A 21,925-nucleotide genomic window follows, 5' to 3' on the forward strand; every position below is an offset into this window, starting at 1 on the left:
ACTATGGAATGACAACTACCAATGAATTTCATGTTATTTGTGATCTTTATTATTAATTTGCACTTACCTCCCTTTACTGTTAAAGCAAAGCCTTTAAGAGGCTTGTCTTGCCATTTCACTTGGTCCCTTTCCCATTATTTTCTTGGTAGCAGCACAGTGAGAATAATTACATGAGATTACATTAAAAGTTTTCCCAAAATAGGATTTTTTTTTTAGAATTAACTGTGAAAGAAACAACATGTCCAATGAGAATCGGCTACAATGATGCCTTACAAAAGATACATAGGTCTGTAAACCATGTATCACTCAATTACCAAAAGCTTTTGTGACACTTTGAGCTGAGCATTTCCCGATACTTAAGAGTTAAGAAATAAGGAATTCTGTCTGCATCTGTTTTAAAAAGAGGCGATAAATGTGATTACAAAAAAGCACCAAAAGAACCAGTGTTTTTGGTGTGCTGCTCATTTCTCCAGCCCCAAAATGCTCTATGCTCTTGGCAATTCAATTTTTGCCCTACTGCAAATTCTTCCTTCTATTCCTACGCCCCATTAGCTACATGCTCAAATGCAGGACATTCGGAAAGTCTGCTGCTTATTTCCCCACGTAAGAGCCCCAGAATTCTACATAATATTTTTGCTTAAGGACACAGACTTCTCCACACTTGAGACACCCACGATACTAAAGCAGAAATTACCTCAGACTAGAACTGATTTCCAGTGATATTGCTGCATTGGAGAAACACACCAGGAACCATGGCTACTTCATGATGAAGAAAGTTATGGAATAACTCACTCATGGGGAAAATTTTGTTCTAGTCAGTATTAGACTGACATACTACAAAGCGCATGAGGCCCCAGCTTTGCTGTCTGGCAAAAAGGATTTTTAAAACTTCTGCAAGAGAGAAAACAGCATTAGCCATGCAAGTACCCAATCCCTTTCTTAATTCCACTGTGCCCTTGGCCTTAATGATTCTGTACTGTAATTAAGAACTGGTCCATTAAAGAAGGTCACCCAGGGAGAAACTTTCTAGAAAGCTGGACACAAAGTTTAATGACCCAAGCAGTTGGTTATTCAGGGACACGTCACACTAAAGATGCAGGGCCTGGATAGCCACGAGGTACTTGCAAACCACAGATCTTATCCCAGACTCTGTTCCACTGACAGCATGATAATGTTGTGGTTAAGGCAGCAAAACCCTTGTGGGCCTGACTGGAACTTTTGTCAGCGCAGAGAACAAGGGGCTCTGTTTCACTGCAAAGTTAGACATCAGTGCCAAGCATCCAGCAAGCCCAGCTATCTCATGACCTGGGCTCCTTTGCCTCAACACAGGTGACATGAGATGACTGAAAACAAGGTGCCAGCACTGGATTTCACATTGTTTATCAAACGGGCAGAAGTGCTTGCTAGATAAAAGCTGGTGAAATACAATAACTGAAATTTACCTTGTAAAAGCATTTACTTCCTACCTGCTTCCACAGCCAGCTAAAAATCTACCTGTAAGTTTTGTCCCTTCAAAGGTTTAGTGAGAGCTAAAACTTTACAGTCACTCTAGGGAATGGTTATCACAAAGTAAAGCTCCCCTTCACAGTGCAGGGGAGGAGAGGACAAATCATTTTTTCAGGAAAAGAACCCCAAATACTGCTGTCTGGGCTTTGGAATAAATCAGATGATTCTGTAGCTTCAGGAAAGGCAGTCAAATGCATTACATGAGGCTAGTGAGTTTCTTATTCCTAACATGTACGCACTTCAGGCTCCAAAATTTTTCCTAAATCCTTAGCTTGTATAGACTGGCTGTGGGAGACACAAATAAATCATATTACCTGAATACAACTCACCCTAAGACAATTTCAGCAAGACTGATCTCATGCATCCTGGTAGCACATGGCTGTGTGGCTCTGACAGATGCATTAACTTGGCTGTCAATAAAGGAAACAAATACATCTTAGCAGAGCCAGCAGCCCAGACACACCACATCAACAGCCATTTGTCATGGAGCTTTTTGCCTTTTTCTTAAAGGTAAAGCTTACTTTTAAAACAACTAAACTAACTTAGCAGAAGGAGAACTGCACACAACTTCTCACTTTTGATTACTAACCTATTTGTCTCCCCAGAGAGAGAAGCACTTTAGAAGTCATAAAACGCATCTACAACAAACTCTGTAAACAGAAGCATCCAGCCCTCAGCTCCCAAAAGCCATGGCAATACTAAAAATAAAGGGCTGCAAGTAACTGCTTTAAGAACTCCAAGATAAACAGCACAAGTAGCTTAGGAAATACTTATCCAAATAATAAAGTTAAAAGCCACAATGCAGTCTTAAGAGACAGGCATTTGTTATCTTTGCATTTAGCATATACAGCACTGTAGGGTCAAGGTGTGCTCTGTTTGAAAGTCCTAATAAATCAGTTTCCCAGCACTTTCAGAGAGAGATGCATTTGCTATTCTGTTTCTTCAACAGCTATGAGATGGTTAAAGCAAAGTAAATCTAAGCTTCCAGAGAAAATGCCTGTGAGATTGGTGTTGGGAAGTTGATACAGATCCCTCCTGCAAACACTTTTATATTGTGAACCAGGTATCATTAAACAACTACCAAATGAAAAAACAAGGTTTCTAGAAAACCAGCTGTGCCATTCCTGTCATGCTATGCAAGCACCCAGTGAAGACTGAAGAATACAGTCTACTGTGTTCAAGTGGATTTTTTTCCCTGCTAGAAATCAGAACCATTTGAGAAACATGAATTATTTAGTACAAGACAAATAGAATCAATCCATATTAATGTGCACTAAGCAGCAATTTACGATTCACAACACCATTTTCACGTACAGCATTCACAAGATCACTCAATAATACATGAAGCTTTCTGAACGTTATTAGTATGACAACAGGTATCAATGAACTTTAAGTCATTCAAGCTGCTTGTTTTAAATCAGCTCTTGGGAACAGGCAGAACTGCCAAAGCACAGCTCCAAACTCAATCAGCATTCATTAAAATATTGAGCAAGGCAGAAACTGTAACAGTTTTAAAAGCAGAAAGCAAACCTGAAATGTAAGTTCAGAAACAAAAAAGATGTAAAAGGAAAACTGTAAAAACTTTGTAAAAATGATAAAACAGAAAATGTGTTAAATCAAGGAGGCCAAAAGTAGATGTAAACTGTATGTTCAGAGACCATTTAAATTCTAAAGAGCTTTGCTTACCAGATTCAGTCTTTCTAGGCTGGAACTATCAGAGCATTGAATTGCAAGCCAGACATTTCATACAACACCAACTGTTTTAAAAAGAACAAAAGATACACAACCTACTTTCATATATTCTCTTTACACATGATCAAATACCATGAAAGGAGAGTCAGAGCCAATTATGCAGATTTCTTTGATATAATGTAACTAACAACTAGGTATACGCTTCATAAATTAAATTTATGAAATCAGGATGAAATAATGTAACAATTTCCACCTGCAAAAGGCTTCTTACTCTTTAGCAACACCAAAACCTAATGCCAGCACTGAAAACATACTGCCATAAGTAACTCAAGGTTTTAAGATTAGATGGAGGAGGGTTGGACTTCCCCCACCATAATTTTAAAGCTCCTTAGACTATTTCATCTTCTAACATTACAATTACCTTCCAAAGAAAGCATTGAAGTCCTATGTATATAAAATAACATATGCTGTTAGTCACACCACCTGCCTCAAAGCAAGGAAGATGTGCTGGAATACATTGAATAGGAGCTTCTCCAGTACCAGGAAGGAAGTAAAGGCAATTATTCTAAAATGGAATTAAAATTTTAGAGCATAGTATCTTCAGAAATTATTAGAGACAGAGGATATATGCTGGTAGTTGTGAACAGCTGCTTGTAATTTAAGTCATTTTTGTTCCACGGAAAAATTCTGTATTTTTGAGAAACAGAAAAAAAAATCAAGTGAAACAAGCAAAAGCAAGCTAAAGTTGTTTCTGTAAGTGAAGAACTTTCTCAAGGGGACTGCCTAGACTCTCCAAAATTGCTGTGGTGAACCTCATTTGTATTTACTTCCATTGCTTCATCCTTTCCAGTGTCAGTGGAGCAATAGAGAAACCTCTCAAACAGAAGCAGCACCCACCAAACTCCTTGTCACAAATCTTCACATCCTGAGCACCCTGCAGCTCCCAGACCAGCTGCTCCCGAGCTTGTTACTGTCCCAGCAGCAGAGAAAACAGGAACTGTGGCACAGCTCTCCTCTCAGGCTAGCCAACATATATTAATCACCATGAGAGGAGGAATGCTTGGTCTTAGAACCTGGGGTAGCCAAAAATGTGACAGAAGACAAAATAACCCAAACCATACCAAAACATATAGAATTGCTTTGATGAAAAACAATGTTTGCTTATTATTTAAAAAAGGTGCAACATTTAGAGGAAAAAACATCATAAAACCCAGAAAAAAACAAATTTAGTAACTTCCTTGACACGACTTTTCCCTGCTGTAGCTCTGCATGTCTGTAAAATAACTCACACCTGGAACTATGAATCTGAACCTTGAACAGTGAGCTATGAGGAATTTGAACTGTACATCCATTTTAGCTCATTTTCATTCTCAACCTTCCTTACATATGACAACAAATGTATGAGGTTATAACAACAAATATATATAAAATGTGTGATTCAGGGTAAACAGCAGAAAAACAGGTCTTCTGTACCATGACCATCACTGTGAATAGGTTTAGTTATCCCTGACTAAACCCTAAAACCTCATGCCCACACTACACCACCTGCAAAAGCAGACCCATGCAAGCTCTGAGCTTATACTCAGTCTGCCAGAGATTTAATGAACTGAGTTTCACAGGGAATAAATTTTGCTGAGATCAAGAAATCTTTGAGAATGCAAAGCATTTCCTACCAGGAGGCATGAGAAAGCAGACCTGATTTTTCACTTCATCAACAAAATCCACACAGATAAGACCTTGTTAAATACCACTTTAAGAATGCAAACTTCATTAACCATGAAATTAATATCACCACAGAATGCATAACTGCACCCTGTGTGTCTGTACAAATCAGCTCCTTACAGATTTAATTATAAAACACCAGTCAGAAGACATTCAGTATGCACTTTAAACACCAGTCTAGCTAACAGTCCAGAAGTTCATCCTAATTAAACACAGCTTCAGAGTTCCTGGATAATTTATCATTTTAATAGTTTACAAATGTCAACATAACTTATCCTTTTTCCTAAACATTTCACAATGTGAATGACATGTGTAATTATACTTAGAACAATCTTATTATGGGGCCTACAACTACATCCAGCCATCAGCTGAGTAATAAGAAAATGTAACACTTTCTGAGCCAGCTAGACAAAGCAGTGCATCAGACCTAATGAAGAGAGACCTAGAGATTGCAGATTATTTGTCTGTATTACTGCTTTATTTTCCTTGTAGTAACTTTTACTGGCATGGTGTTTCAATGATAGCCAGTGACACTAAAATATTAATCACCTGACATGATCAGGACATAAGGACCAATAAAGTGCTGTTACAATCTATGGCAACTAAGAATTGTACATCTTGAAAGCAGCTTTAATAAAAAAATAGGTTATTTCCTTCACTTAAAAAGGATCAGTTCCCAACCTTATTATTACATGCTTTTGTACAGCATGAAATTAGTCAGCAAGATGTGCCTTTTTCTGGAGAGTTCACCATGGACAGAATTTATTCCACATAGATGCTCCATATGTTAAAGAGTAATACAATATTAGCATGGCAAAAGAAAGTATTTTACATTGCTAATTCAGCCAGGGTTGGATTTCTTTTTTCTGCTACAGTTCATACATAGCAGTTCATACATAGTGCATCTCTTCTATTTGTCTCAAACTTTTCTGCTACAGCTCGTAGTGCATCTCTCCTATTTGTCTCAAACACAGATCAGGATGTCACAGAGGCACTGAAGGGCTGATGATTTATTTAAAACAAACAAGCAGCAGCAATGTTACATGGCTGCAAGCGATACCTCACCATCTGGGGAGAAGGAAACACCGGATCATTGTAAGGCACAATTTACTCAGCCCTGACCAAAGTGACCTCACAGGGCTTTTCCAAGTCCTGCAGCTACAAGCAGACACTTAACCTACACAACAGCTACCGCAGTGCCCCGTGATAGCGATGGTCACTAATTGCCATGGAATGGGCCCGAAGGAGGACGAGAGCGACACACATTCCTGCTTCCATCAGCCCATCCTGTTTCCTGCCTGGCCCGCAGCCAGACGGGAGGAGCGGCCGCGGCCCCGGCTGCCCGACCCGGGAGCCTCTGCCCGGGAGCCTCTGGCCCGGCCCGGGAGCCTCTGGCCCGGGGAGCCTCTGGCCCAGGAGCCTCTGGCCCGGCCCGGGGAGCCTCTGGCCCAGGAGCCTCTGGCCCGGCCCGGGGAGCCTCTGGCCCGGCCCGGGAGCCTCTGGCCCGGCCCGGGGAGCCTCTGGCCCGGCCCGGGAGCCTCTGGCCCGGGAGCCTCTGGCCCGGCCCGGGAGCCTCTGGCCCGGGAGCCTCTGGCCCGGCCCGGGAGCCTTTGGCCCGGCCCGGGAGCCTCTGGCCCGGCCCGGGAGCCTCTGGCCGGGGAGCCTCTGGCCCGGGGAGCCTCTGGCCCGGCCCCGGAGCTCTCCAGGGTCCTGCCCGACCCCGCCACCCGCCAGCGAGTCCCGCTGCTCCCCGGGGAGCTTTCGGCACCTCCTGCGTTTGCAAAATGCTCTGCCAAAGCTCGCCTTTCAGCACTGTTCAACAGCACATCTCACAAGTGTTCCTTTGCCTGCAGAGGGCTTCAGCCGCGCCGCTGCGGTACCCCAGAGCGCTCCTCAAACATTGCAGTGCCCGTTCTGCCTTTACCCGGTGAGCCGCCAGCAGCTCACACCCGGGAGAGTCCACGGAGAACGAACAAAGCGCGTTCTGCACGGTGCCTGCGGTGTGCGAGCACAATGCTGCTCGTGTTTGCACAACCAGGAAAGCTCCCATTTGTCATTTGACACTTTTGTACCAGACAAGCTTTAATACAAAAAGGACCCTGCTGAGGGGTCCTCAGGAATTCATGGGAACATGAACTGAATCACTCAGAGCAAATATATTCAAGGATGCAGTAGTAGCCAGTTAGAATAATATAAAATCTTTTCAAGAAATGCTTTCATTAATAAAGCTAGCAGGCCACTGCCCTGCATCTCAGGAAATGCCATGCATAATAAACTAGTTGTTGTTACTCAGAGGTCTGTATTCCACTGCTATGAAATTTTTGTATTTTCTAAGCCTGCTCAAGCCGGAAGAAAATTGCTATAGAAAACAATTAAATAATATGGTTCAGACATTTTATATCTAATAGCTTATTTTATGCATTTTTTTGTTAAAGGCAACTGGAATTACCTTTAATTCTTTCTCCCTAGAACATATTGCCATACAATTATGCCTTTACCTCCATGTAAATATGAAATAATTCCTCTGAAAAGCACATTTTTGCTAAGGCGTTTCAAATTCTACTAAATTACCTACTAAGATAGCTTATTATGTGAAAAAGCATTCCTTCTCCTTGGACAGCTTTTTAAGTGGGAAAACTTTGCTGTAAAGATCACTGGCACTAAGGATGTAGTTTTAAATGTATGTCCTTTAATGTACTGTAAGCAAAGAGAGCACCATACAATACATACAGTATCTTTTATTGGAAGGGTTTCTTTTTGTTTCATCTGTGACTCAACAGCACACCCACCTACTCAGTTATTCACTGCACCTGAACCCAATCATTCCACTTTTGTAAACCCTTCTCAGCCTGAGTACAGACACAAACTGTAACAAGCCATAAAAAGGGAACAGACTCCACACTCTGGTCTTCTTTACAGTGTATTTGTATTTTCCTCACAGACAGACACAAACCTTCTACCTGCAGAGAACCAACTGACTCCTCTATTTCAATAATTCATCATAAAACTCACATCCGATTTCTCAGCCATTCGTAAGTAGCCCAAAACAAACACTGCCACACCCTGATAGGGTACCAATCTTCTGGCAAACAAGCTTAGTAAATAAACTACTATAAACAGTTTGTTAGGGTAAGGGGATGGGCAGTGGGTTTTTGCCCATGTCTTTCCCAGGTCTGGGTAATAAAAATGGAGTTATTTACACCTACATCTAACGTCACACATGTATGAGAATACTGTGCTATCATCCCTCTCTTATCATTCACTACCAATGAAAGCCCAACCACAGAATGCTCAGATGGGGCTTGTAATTACAGACAGAATACATGTTATTATACTAAAGTATTTAAAACCCGCTTTGTGGCATCAGGAAATAAACACAAATATTGCACCAAGGAACCTCAAACACCTAAGGAGCAAGGCTATCATTTAAAATTAAGATACTGTGAAATAAGATACAAATATAATAGCAGCAAACTTTGAAAAAATATTATCTTTGGCTTAGTGACCTGTAGCATGCAGTTCTTCCATCAAGGGAAAATCATTAAGACTTCCTGTTATGAAATGGTTTGGCTTAAATAAACCAGGGTGAAAAAACAAATCCATACATAAGGCAGGAGGGACAAGAACAAAAGCAAGCAATACACTTAAAACCATCAGGCTACCAGGTTTGAGAGTTAGTGGTCAGAGTCCAAGAGGCTGCCAGTCCAAGCAGACTTACCAAAATGAGGTGTTTTTTCATCAGTTAGTTCCCTTGGATAGGGAATGAGAGCCTGTGCTCAGGAGAGACCCAACAGAAGTTGTCACACCCAGCTTCAGTTCAGCTTTTCCAGTACTGGAACCTCTGTAGCATCTGGGTGAAACTGTTTCACACATCTTCAGCCTCACAGCTGAGCAGTGAAATTAATTCACAGTAATTAAACACAATACAGGCAGGCTCTGATAGTATTAAGTAAATTCACTACTGGTTCAGAGATCAGAAAAGGACCACCCTGCACATGCTTCACATCAAGAACAGCAGGGTACAATTTGGAATCAGGAGTGGATTGGTGCGGCCTTAACTGACAACAATAAAAACCACATGCAAACTTTGACTCTTTTAAAGGGACATAGATGATCACTAGAAGCACCTTCCACAAGAAAAAGGTTAGGAGTTGTGACCCTAAGTTATATCTGAATCTGGAAAAACCTAGAACAAAGTCATTAATTTAAATGGTAAGGTGGGGTGAGTGGGTGAAACTGATCTTCATTCCCTGTGTGTCAGAGCAGGGAGTCAAGAGCTACAAGGAAAAGGAAACCTAGGAATTAATGTCAAATGAACATTTTGTCAGCTGAAAGAGAGAAATTCACCATTCCTGTCACTTCTTGGTTGTGCCCATTCAGTAGAGAGGGAAAACATAAGGTAGGCTGATAATATGCCTGGAGTGAAAGCCTTTCCTACCAGCATCAGAAGACAGACACAGCAGGGCAGCTCCCACACTCCCCCTGGCAGAGAGCCACATTTTCCACAAACTAAAAACCTGATACTTAACACATTTTAGCCCTTCAAATACAAAGTTTGAATGATGTCACTGGCAGGTCAGCTGACAGCACAGCTTTACAGCAACTGAACAGGAGCATGAACAAAAAGGTGGCACATTGGAGTGTCAGATCTCATATAATTTTGCTTTCAAAACAGTCATTCAGTTCTTTGTAGATGAACATCCAGCAGTGAGGCACAGAAAAGGTCCTTCTCTTACAGCTTAGGTTTAAAAATATTTTCTTTTTTCCACTGAATGCAAGCATGGTAAAATTTATCTAGAAAAGGACACATCTGGGTCAGCCTTTGATTTAGCCACTTACCAAAATGTCTTACTCTTTACATGTCAAATTGAATATTTTTCAAAGAAAGACAGTTTCTGTGCATAAAGAGCAATTGTGCCATGTATCTCTGGTGCCATTACTTTAATTTCTTTTACTACAGAGGGTTCAGTACCATTAATCACAACTGAAGTATTAGAACATCTCCTTCTATTGCTTCCTTACAAAAAAAGAAACAAAAGAAGACAAGTGACTTCCTCCTTATTAAATTTAAATACCAGACAGTCATGGGTAAGGCAAGAGCTGGAGAAATGATTCAGCTGCACACAGAGAATTACTGCTGTTCCAAAGGGGCCTGACTGCAGTCACAAATCTCAAGCAGCCTCTGCCTACTTGTTTCTCCCTCTGTGCCAGAGCCTCTCTTGTGCCAGACAGTTACAGGACCAGACTACTCCAGGTTAATTGCAATCCAGTTCTGTGATGCAGCTCCAGCAGCCCTGTCACCCCTCCTGCCCCAGCAGCCTGGGGCAGGAACAGCTGTGCAGGTGCCCAGATGTTTGCTGAGGTCATGCTCTCCCTCCATTCTCAGCCACAAGTCCCTGCTTTTCTGTCACATCTTACCTGTCACAGAAAAGTCCTATTTGCTGAGGAAACCCTAAAGGGTTTGGAACAACACATTAGGTGTTCTGCATATGACATAAAAAGGTGTCCCGAGGTGACTTTATGATGCTGGTGAATAGAAACATTCCGGAAAAGCTACCAGACAGAATTTTTGTACAAAACAGCCCCTAACAGAGAGAGAGCTGCTTTTGTACCACTGTAACAGGCCCATGTGGTGTCACCAACTTCTCCTCCTGCTCAGGGAGAGGCACAAAATACTGTGGAAGAGAACATGGCTGGTAAAGCTGGGACAAACAAACCAGTGCATACGTTTTTGAATATATGCACTTTTAAGAATGATAAGCTACTATGTTTTTGCTCTAGTCTGCTTTGGACACAGACTCCTTTCTCACTAGTACACTGGCTGCCTTCCACTCCCTTCTGCCACAACTGCATCAACAGTCTCCTCCCAGTTCATGGTTTAACAGTACCTAATCCAAATCAGAAAATGCAGCCAACAACAAGGTTTTCATTTTTCTACTCCCTACTTTTTATATTTGCTTTTTCTTGTCATCACTTAGTGCAGTGATACTGTAATATGCATAAAAACACTATTTCCAGCAGAAAAGGTACCATCCTGACAACTAACATATGTAGTTCGTCTTTTGATGTCCAATCCATAAAAATTACCTATTTGTATCCCTTAAATCTAACACTAACACTGTGCACTCATCACCTTCTTACACAGAGGTACTTCTGTCTGGAAACTGCTAAAACTTCTAATTATGAGGCTGCTGTCACTGACCAAATGCTACACTGCTGATTACTGCTGCCTTTCAGCCACAGGATGACAGCTACACACATAACTTTTCGGAGAGCAATGTAATTGTTAATAGTAACTAAGACACCAAGGCATGCAAATATAATTGTTAGCAAACATCTGAGTTAATAATAGTATGACAGCAGCATGAAAAGGCATCAGCGCAATTCTAATGTAAACAGGATCTCAGTCTTTAGATCAAACTGTCAAACATGTCCCTGGTGCTCCCTTTTTCCTCTACCACCTTTTGCTACCAGCAAGGTCACAGTCAGCTGAGTAATGACACTGGGCTTCTTTTCCACTCCTCCACCTAAAGGATACTAACTAGTCCACGAGATAGAGACAAACCCACCAGAATTGTTTCACGTTGTTGAGACTCCCTCACCACAGGGCTGGAGCCACCAAAGACCTTCCTTGCCTTTCCACCACAATCAAAGAGCAGCGCTGAGTGCTGCCCATCAGCTGAGCCCTGCCAGCGGCCACACTGCTCCAGCTCCCAGGAATGGCCCTCCAAGGAAGCGAGGCACGATCGAAACAAGTATGACTTTGCTGCTGGTGACATGACAGGGTCGGTGCACCTGCAGTAAACCTGCTCAGCCAAACCCGTGACTTGTGTACATCCCAAACCCGAGCGGCTCCGCACACGCCACCTCCTCCTGCTGGCACAATTCCAGGCAGAACACACACCCACCCGATAAATTCCACCAGCACGGCTACGAGCGCTGGGAAGGCAAGTTTGTGAACGCCAAAGGACATGAGCCACCGCCCCTGAGGCCTCCCCGCACGGCCCCGCTCCAGCTCACCCGGCACCCACAAAGCGCCCCCCGAGCCCGCCGCGGCCCTCCCGAGCCCTGCCCGGCCGGGAGCCCGGCACAGCCCGGCACAGCCCGGCACAGCCCGGGACGGCCTCGGGGCAGCGCGGCCGCGGTCCCGCTACCGAGCCCGACCCGCGCTCGGGCCGCCCGCCCGCTCCCCGTCAGGCCAGAGGCCGCGGCCCCGCCACTCACGCATGAGGGTGCTGAAGGCCACGACGCCCAGGAGCCCCTGCAGGAAGATGCCGAATCTGTCCATGAGGGCGCCGTTCTCGCAGCCGCGGTCCCCGGGCCCCGGCGCCCCGTTGGGCCTCGGGGTGCCGGCGCTGAGGCCGAGGCTGCCGTTGGGCGGCGGCGCCCCCATGGCGAGGCCCGGCCGGCGCCCTCAGCGGCGCATGGCGGCCGTGCCGGCCCCGCTGCCGCTCCGCCCCTGCCCGCCCGCCGCGTCACCGCGCCGCCCCTCGGCCCGCCCGGCCCTCCGCGCTCCGCCCGCGGCACGGACCGCGGCTCCCCGGGCTTCAGCCCCAGCGCTGCCCGCCGCGCTCGGGCAGAGCCGGCTGAGGAGCCCGGCAGAGGAGTGCCCGGTGCTGCGGGCAGCTGCCAAACGCGGTCCGGCTCCAGCATCCACACACCGGCTCCAGCATCCACACACCGTCCGGCTCCAGCAGCCCCACACCGTCCGGCTCCAGCAGTCCCACACCGTCCGGCTCCAGCAGCCCCACACCGTCCGGCTCCAGCAGCCCCACACCGTCCGGCTCCAGCAGCCCCACACCATCCACCTCCAGCAGCCCCACAACGTCCGGCTCTAGCGTCCATTCCGTTTTCTAAACCGCACCACAGCTCCGAGGAATCCCCGGCTAAGAACCACAGCACCGGAGGCTTTGCTTAGCCCAGACCGCACAGGGTCAGGCAAGGCTGCTATCACCCTCGCAAGAGGAAAGTATGACCTGGGTTGTTTAGCAAAAATGTTTCATTCTTGGTACAACGCAACCCCCACTCCAATGGATTAAACAAAACGTGTCGGCACTTTCATTTGGAAAACGGTGAAACTGGACCTGTTGGCCAGCGAGTCTCGACTGACCCCATTGCGCTGTACCCCTCTTCATCCTCACCAGGCAGAACTTCATCGAGTTTAGGCTCTTATTTTTAGTGTGGGATCAACCCAGGTCATGTTCCATTGTATTGCTTTCTTACACAATTTCTTTAATTTCTCTAAATAATTTAAAATCCCTCTCTAAATATGAATTCGCTTATAAATATGATCCAGAAAGCACATGTTTAAGTCTATCAGAAAGCAAAGCCAAGCACATGAATTAATAGTTCTTTAAATAACATTTGTTGTGTCTGCATTGCAAACCTATGTACGTGACTGTCCTTCCTGGCAGGTGATACCAAACAGTATTGGCACACGACAGTGATTTTTCTCATTTTTAGGCTGTGTCATAAATATGTGGAAGTTGCAGCTAGAAAAAAATGCTCTCAGCTCTCTGACCTAGCAAGCACACAGCCAAAATGCTCTGTCCAGTGCCTCTGGCCCCAGGTCAACACTCTTCTGCTCTGAGCTGCCAAAAGCAAGAGCTCAGGAAAGCAAATAGTTACCTAACAGAAAAGACATGGACCAAAGCAGGTTGCTTTTTCTCCCCCTTGCACACAAGCACTGCATTTGCAACCTGGACTTGACCTATTTGCTTGTGGCCCAGGGTGGTTTTTTGGCTTTCACAGCTGCTGCTGAATGTTAGACATCCCCCACACGTACCTGACCTTAACCCCAATACTGGTTAAAGATATACCTAATGCTATTTACACATAAAACCTATGTTTCAGACATGAATCCGGAAACATAACTCAAAGGGCTTATGCCTCGTGTTACTTCCATGCTTTAAACCAGATCATTCCCCCAAAATGCCTCTTCAAAGGTTTCATCTCATCATGACTCCTATAAGCCCTTCTGAAACCGGTGGCAGACAAACCACTGCCTCCTGCTATGTACTATTCACAAGCCTTCAGATTTCTCTCAAGCAGACAGTGCTCTGTGAAGGCAAGTAGAAGATTTATGTTAAATCCTACATATTTATAGAGGTCTAAAGACAGTGTTAAGCAAATCAGTTTCATCCCACTCCTATGCATTTTCTCCACCCAATGTAAAATCAGCTCAAGGTAACTGAAGTGCAGCCAAGAAACAAGCGCTGAGTACAATCTGTTGGAATGCCAAGTAAGGAGACAAGAACTTTGCAAGGCAAAGTCTTCTGAAACACCTCATGTTATTCAGAGGAAGCAAAGCCTGTTTTAAAATTTCAGCTTGCTGGGGTAGCACTAACCTTTACAAAACCATCCAGGAGCTGCAGCACCTGCGAGGTTTGCAGTGGATCGTATCAAGCAGCTTCCAAAGTTCGAAGAAGGCAATAAAAGAAAATTACTCCAATTTGTAGGTCCTGTCCTCAGCTCCTGTATATTAATTGGATTCAGCATCCTGTGAAACAAAACCTGTTACCTTAGAAGAAGCTTTGATAAAGAGAACTTCCTGCAGTTGAGGGAACTGAATAAACCCAATCAATCTCTTCCACATGAAGCCTCTCCAAGTGGTGTTTATGTGGCTTGCATTTACTTTTTATGCAAGTAAATGGAACATACCAGATAACTTTCCACAGTTTTTCAAGATGGAAAATTGCTCATGGTCAGCAGCAGTATTTATGATATTAATACCAAAGCCATCAGTAACAGTTTAAGTATCTTTTTTAATTTTCTTACAACCACTTAAAACTGTCATATAACACAAACTTTTGTACACTATTTACAGACAAAACAAGTATAATATCCATCCAAAATATTTTTTTAAAAAATCCTCTGATTAAATTGTTACACCTGCTCAAACAATGATGGGACTTAATAGGCATATTTTCTTGTGCATGTTTCTCTTCCATGTAGTACTTCAGTCTCACTGCATATATATTTTTTCTTTTAAAAGATAAAGAAAGGTAAAACAAGCAGAAGGGACACAACACAATATGCATTTAAATCTTTGTTTAAGAACAAGCAGCTAATTAAAAAAGGCAAAATACAGGAAAAGTGCATCAGTTCCAATGAGTTAGTATAAGAAAGAGGCCCACAGGTGTGGAGCTGGCACCCTTTTGGGTAGAGATTCCTAGAAGACCTCTGATTGTCTATAGAGATTATTTTAAATTTATTTTAAACAGAAAATTAAAAAAAAAATTAAAAAGGAGAGGAGAAACATGACACCTCCAGATATTTTGTTTCTTTTGCCATGAGGCTTCTTGGAAACTGGTGCTCAACAACTTTCAGAGTGGGTGAGAATTCCTTTGTTCCCAGAGCTCAGTATTGACCCCGCGCCACGAGCTGTCCCCAAGCTCCAGGGCTGCTCCCCTGGTCTGTGCCAGGCCAGAGGGGTGCCACTGTTTGTGCTAAGTCACTCAGACCCACTGCCCTGGGACTTTGTCAGCACAAGATCTGCTCGCTTCCATGGCTTAAAGCTGAGCCAAACACTGCTGGCTGAGCACCTGAACAGAGCAACTTTGTCTTCTCACCAAAAGTCCACTTGTACGTCTGGTGCATTTCAGAAAAGATACGGTGCTGAGGAAGCTACAAATGACCATGGAGACAAAGTGTCACTAACCTTAACTCATATTCATTGTGTTTCATACAGATAGGTATTTTGGTTTTACAACAATAAAAGATGCTTGCTGTCTCTGGTGTTCCCAAGTCCCATTGCAATCCTTCACCCAAAAGGCTGCCTTTGAAAACAAGGCTACATGCATGTTTGGGGAAGGGCAGCAGCACTCTGAAACAAGGGGTCAGCACACAATTCCTTGGAAGGGGAGCCTTCATCCTACATCTGAAGTCTCCTGACCGAGCCTATGTCTTTGTGCTTAGTTACTTTCAGGTAATCTGAGCTCACAGTAGGCAGTAACCAGGCTGACACTTTGTGACAGGACTGGTTAAGGAGTAGCTTTGTACAGGATCATATTTTTGGCTTTCTGGTAAGGCTACTTCATCTAGTAACAACAGATTTGGTCCAAAGGTATCCAGTCTCCAACTCAAGCTCGATAGTTTTGAAGCCTATTCCATTACATTCAAAAATCTCACAAGCCACTGGGCTTTCTGCTAAGGAAGTACCAAGGCTTGTACTTCATACAGAGTCACAGAAGAATGGAGTGCTCAGTCCAATCAACTGCAAATATATTTACACTTCTGTGGACCTAGCAGCTAAATACTCCTTCCCTCCTTTAAAGCATCACTGGAATAAAGAACAAACACTAGCAAATCCTAAAACAACAACAAAATACTGCTAAAAGTTGTGACAGAGTATGTAATCTTTAAAACCACTCCCAAACTCTGTATGTACTGTTTCCATTAACCCCAGGAGAGACTGTAAACACTCCTAGAGTTCTATACAATACAGGAATTAATCTGCCTTTTATTTCATCCCTCAAAGAGGAACTTTCAGAAATGTTTAGAGATAGGAAAAAAGTAGTCTTCATTCACCAAGATCAGTGCTGTACCTCTCCTCTCCTGGAAGGACTGCTTTCAGTTCAGGATGGACTGCAAGCTGCTTGTGCTTTGGGAATGATTCTATCACATTAAGCTTCCATGGCATTTTTGGAGGTCAAATACTTCTCTGTTACAGAATCCTTAAGTTGGTGCAGAAAGCACACAACAGTGACCGAACAAAATCCTCCTGCCTAACAAGGCTAAGCTTAGCACAGTCAAAGTGGCACCATCGGGTTTCTAAAGCTACAATGTGCAAACCAAAGATTGCACAATGCGTATGAAAACATGAGAAGCAAGAACCCAAACCCTCAGTGGGTCAAGCCAATGGTAAACTCCTGTTACCAGCCACATTAACGAGGCTCCATGTTCATTTTCTTGTACTGGAGACCTTTGTGGAACATCAGTGCCTTTCTCCTGGACTCCAGCTTTGTTGTACTGTATGGTGAATTATGTGCTAGAGGACAGCACAAACCCCTGAACCCTAAATTATTGCAGTCCCAGTGATTTCTGATGGTGGAACATTGCTGTCACCCAAATCCAAGATTCAGCCACCAGCTACACAAAATCCAGTTTTGAAGAAACAAGAGTGACTAAAGCAGCACATGAGCTGATTTCAAGTCATAGTGGAGTAAGATGAACAAGTGCAGTTGTATCATCTGCCACACATAGAGAAAGAGGAACTCGAAACAGAGTCAAATAGAAACACCATCCATCAAGATAAAGCCCCAATTATCCCTTTTAAATCCAGCAATAAAACAGAGTGCATTTTTTTTTCCAGGAAACAGAGTGTACAGTACCCGTGTGCAGCATAAAAACATTTCACAAATAATGAAAAGATCCCTTTTGAAAATCTCAACAAAAATAGATCCCATTGGGACCAGACTGTCAGTGCCTCCCAAAACAAGGCAGAAAAATCCAGCCTATAAAACATGCCAAAGGTGACCAGTAAGTATCCCACTGATGGTTGAAACTGCTGACTGTTTTATCTACTGAGAAAAGGAAGTATGACATTTGTATTTAAAACCCCAGGCACCTGTTAACAGGTCCACTAAATGGCACGTTCAGCTCTGCTCTCTCCTGACAACTACTTAAAAAGACATCTATCTATAGGAAAAGGTGGAAGCAACATCTCTTGGCTATGGAGGTCAATCCTGCCAGGCATCAGGACAACAGAACTCTGGTTATTCTACTGCACTGACCCAAAAAGCATCATCTTTCAGCCCAGAAGTTCTCCACTGGTCAAATTTCTCACGACAAGATACTGGCAGCAAAGCAGCAATGTTTCTTTAGAAATTTTTTCAAGCCTAATGGCTTATGAATGAGTTTGTCCTAAGGGACTGAGTGCAGACAAATGATCTAAGCATAATATGAAGAGCCAAAACATCCATTTATTGGCCACATATCCAGTGTAAGGAGGAAAAAGGGACACTTTGATTTCAATTTAATTGTGTCTTTACACTCTGCTTACAACGTGGGAGAAAAATTGTCCTAGCTGCACACTGCCCTCCGTCAGGAATATTCAGCTAATAAATAATCTGACATTTACATTTTGATTCTGGAATGAAAAAAAAAAATCTGATTTTAATAATTGTGTAACTAGTACTGCCTTGACTAGACAGTTACCCTAAGGAGCAAAACCAACCACCCCCAGTCACTGAGCTCTGCTTAGTCCCAGCAGTTTTCACTGGAGGCAGCTCCCCCTCAGCACCAAAGTGGCAGGTAAAGTCACAGGCTGTGCCAACTCAGCTCTCAGCCCACAAACCACATCTTTGCTGAATCCTGCAGCTCACAGCTTTGGAATGGCCAATCACACTGGGCCTTAAGGGACACTCCAGTCATTCCATTTGACCAGAGTAATCCCTGTTCATCAGAACCCAATAACTGCATCTTTCTTAAACCCATTCCTGCAGCAAGCACCTTCCTAACTCACACATTTGTAGTTCAGGGGCTTCCTGCAGAGGTGGATTTGAATAGGACATAAAGGAGCAGAGCTGCACACATCCAGCTCCTGCCTGTGCTCCTCCAAAGACTCTGAGAACAGGCAGAGTGAATGAATGCAAGCCAGCTGAAACTCAACACTTATTTGATGCAGATCTTGAGCCTGATGTGAGTTTCCCCACACCTTTAATGGAAAGTAAAGTAAGCCCTGTTACTCCAAGTGTAAAGCACTGGCCTACAGCAAGTAGCTGATTGGGTTTTATTACCATGGAAAATTAAAATCAGCAGTTCATCCTACTGTGAGTCTACTGATGGAACTAAGATGTCCCATTGGCCCTTTTCCTTTTTTGTAATAAAAGCACACAAATCTCTTTGTGCCGACCTACCAAATTTCCATCAAGTCTGATCCTGAGCATCTGTAGATAGTTAAAAATACAAAGTCAAGCTCGTAGGAGTTTCCAGAATGCAAACACTGGCAGAGCTATATTGCAGTCCTCTATTAATTGCAGTTTTCTCAGTGTATTCTCTAAATAGATGTTCAGGTAGCAAAGCAAAAGTCTGCTGACAGGTTCTAAGTGCATGGCCCAATTGCTTGCTAGAAGAAAAAGGAAATAACTTCATACAATTAAAAAAAACAATCTGATAACCCAAATATAGAAAATGCAGAGGCACTTTCTCTTTCCTTCCTTATGTCCTACAGCCTGCCTGTAAGAGAAGTGCAAAATAATTCAGTTTTCTGACGTATGAAAAAAGGAAACATCCAGGTTATGCCTACAGAAGTTTCAGCTAAAGCTTTGGAACAGAAGCTGACATTGGTTTGCACTCTGGACATGCCCACAGAAGCCAGACTGCTGTGCAGCCACGGACCACCTGTCCAGAACGAGCAGTTCCCTCCCCTTTTAGTTAATCACTTCTACTGTTCAGGCTACAGAGGTAGTAAAAACAAAAGCAAAACCAACAACAGTGAAACAAATAAACAAAAAAAACCCAAAAAAACTTCAAAAGGAACCACACTCTTGCTATACTGTACATTCAGAACCCTGTGGCCACATTGTTGTCCTAACAATGAACAAATTCATTAAAAATCCCAACATTAACACACGAATGTGCAAAGAACACATTCCAAAGTCAGTGCTGTGGTAAAGCAAGTGTTCATCCACAGGGAGGGCAGGGGATTCTGTGAAACATCAGGAACAGAAAGGTTATTTCTGGCAGCCTACATGCGAACGTAAACAGGATCCGTTTCTCCTTTTAAAGTTCCGTGCCAACAGAACTATTGAAATGTCATTTCCCACAAGAGGAGACTTTTCTGTCATCATTAAAAAATACATTAAAAAAAGGGAACCATAGAGCAAGAGACTATTGTGTTCCCGAGCTGGCAGCTGGTAGAGTAGCCCCTGTGTTTGCATTGGCATTTTGCTCCAGATGTTGTCTTCCTTCTGTTGAAACAGAAAAAACTGAGGCTGACACACACTTTTAGGTCACCAGGGCCTCAGTTGAAGTTCATTTGGCTTTACTTGCTAGAGAGGAAGGAGCATGTTTTTGTAGTTGTGCTTCAAAGGTCCACTTCAACTTGGCTGCTCCTCAGTTTGCAAACTGCTGGTAGAAGGCAAGTTTGACCCTCTCAATGTGATGGCAGAGTTTAATAGCTGGTCCAAGCTTCAAGTCCATGCACTCCTGAACAGTGGGCAGGGTCAGCAGCAGCAGTGCCTGGCCATCGATTTCCTGTCAGAAGACAAAAATTCCATAGTGACTTTGTTGTTATTCTTCCTGCTCCTTCAGCTTTGACTTGCTGTAATTTCAGATTTGTGATTGATTGTGAATTAGATGTTTCTTTCATGTTCTCCCAGGCAGCTTAAAAATCTCTCTCATACACAACAAATTAACTCCTTTCTTAAAATGCCAGCTCAAACCCACTGAGGCACAGACTCAGGAGATACTATTGTAAAAAATACAACCCAACAATAGAAACCAAGGGAATGTTATGCAGAAAGTAATTTTAACCAACCACTGCATCTTTATGTAGAAATAAAGGTTCCACAAGGTGAAGTATATCTGGAACATCCACCACCACACACCACCCTAACCATTAGTTCTAATAGTACAGTTTTAATAGACACTGGTTTTATGGAAAATTTTAACCAAGATGCAAATAAAATGTTGACTCTTGTCATGGTGCTTTGTTGTAAGCATTATTGTTAGTTTTAGGATTCAGATACTCTGCAGACCAAAATACCCTTCCCCCAGTAGTGAGAAATCTGAAAATTCTGGTCATTCCCTGAACTCTCCTCTCAAACTGCTGCAGGTCGCACAAGTATTTGTTTCCTCAGAATCCAATTTCCTGACTCCTTGGGGGACAAAAAGCCAAGTGACAGATTCAACATTCAACAGACAGAAAATGATACCTGATCAAGGAAAATCCTTGCCAGCGGAGCACAGTCAGTGGATTTGAGGAATCGTACCACATCGGCCACGCTCCATTCCAGAGGGTTACTGTCCAGCTGCAGCTTTTCAGCAACTTCCATCTTTATGTCCTAGACAAGCCAAAAGAATTCCCAAAACATCACATATGCTTAGTCTTTATTACAATCCTATGACTCAACCATAACAAACATCACAGATTTTAATTATTCTGTAGAGTTTTCACAACGCCCTTCATGAGGAAAGAGATAACACACCTATTGTAGTTAACACCCCCAAGATTTTGGTGCTTGCTCAGCAGGGAGCAAGCCAGGGCAGAAAGTGACATCCCAAGTTACCTTTGGCGAAGGAGGTTTATTTTCATCATCAGAAAAGGAGAAGGTCCTGAGCTTCCTCTTCCGCTTGTCTCGGTCCTGAGCCAGGGAATGCGACAGTTCACTCTGGGTGGGAGATGATGATAGGGATTTCTTCTCTGACACCTCTGATTCTTCAAGCAGCTCGTCTTGGTGCTCCGAGGTGCTGTCCTCAGTCATAGACTCTTCATCCACCTCATCCTGGTCATCCTCCTCTTCTGCCCCACTGCCCTGAAGAGTTAGGAAAAAAGAAAAAAGGCAGCTGTAACCCCGAAGGTACAAGGACCTAACGTTTGCTGCTTCAAATGAAGCAGTCAGAGGTCACATCCCAGATCTGTGAGCACTGCTGGCAGTGTCTTACCTGGGGAGATCCAGCTGGAGTGTTATCCACAGACGTAGAAGAACGTTTTTTCTTATGAACAAAGAAATGTTTTCGTCTCTTCCGTCTTTTATTTGGTTTCTTCATGGCTACTTCAAGGTTGCTGTGGCCACCCGGGGGCCGACCTATCCGCTTGTTTTTCCGCTTTCCATAATAATGTGCTACCAGGACAAAAGAAAGGAGCACAGTGCTGAAACGCACCTTCAGTGTCACTAGTTATGCTTGCCCCTCATCAGGACTGGAAAATCAGTAGGACACTTCCCAATATGAATCCCAGTTCTGCAAAACTTCAAAATCAGTATGTCTGTATTTTCCACTTCAATTTGGTTTAAGGAAAAAGAGTTACTGATCAATTTTGTTCGTCCTGTAAAGTTTTACT

The 21,925-nt window shown here is 43.5% G+C and overlaps 2 protein-coding genes across 3 annotated transcripts in view; both read right to left on the minus strand.

The window, feature by feature from the left end:
* The window catches only part of STIMATE (STIM activating enhancer), a 33,074-nt gene extending 20,676 nt beyond the window's left edge, over positions 1-12,398 (minus strand). The window contains exon 1 of the mRNA XM_030283019.4: positions 12,145-12,398. Coding sequence (XP_030138879.4) covers positions 12,145-12,313 — 169 coding nt within the window. The 5' untranslated portion in view covers positions 12,314-12,398. The remainder of the gene's footprint in view (positions 1-12,144) is intronic.
* A 2,266-nt stretch (positions 12,399-14,664) lies between these two features.
* The window catches only part of SFMBT1 (Scm like with four mbt domains 1), a 71,655-nt gene continuing 64,394 nt past the window's right edge, over positions 14,665-21,925 (minus strand). For both annotated transcript variants that reach the window (XM_072934943.1, XM_030283003.4), the window contains exons 18-21: positions 21,529-21,707; positions 21,153-21,398; positions 20,799-20,927; positions 14,665-20,118 (exon numbers count right to left, since the gene is read on the minus strand). In XM_072934943.1, coding sequence (XP_072791044.1) covers positions 19,978-20,118; positions 20,799-20,927; positions 21,153-21,398; positions 21,529-21,707 — 695 coding nt within the window. In that variant the 3' untranslated portion in view covers positions 14,665-19,977. The remainder of the gene's footprint in view (positions 20,119-20,798; positions 20,928-21,152; positions 21,399-21,528; positions 21,708-21,925) is intronic.

The sequence above is a fragment of the Taeniopygia guttata genome, chromosome 12 (assembly GCF_048771995.1).
Source record: "Taeniopygia guttata chromosome 12, bTaeGut7.mat, whole genome shotgun sequence".
Lineage (NCBI taxonomy): Eukaryota > Metazoa > Chordata > Aves > Passeriformes > Estrildidae > Taeniopygia > Taeniopygia guttata.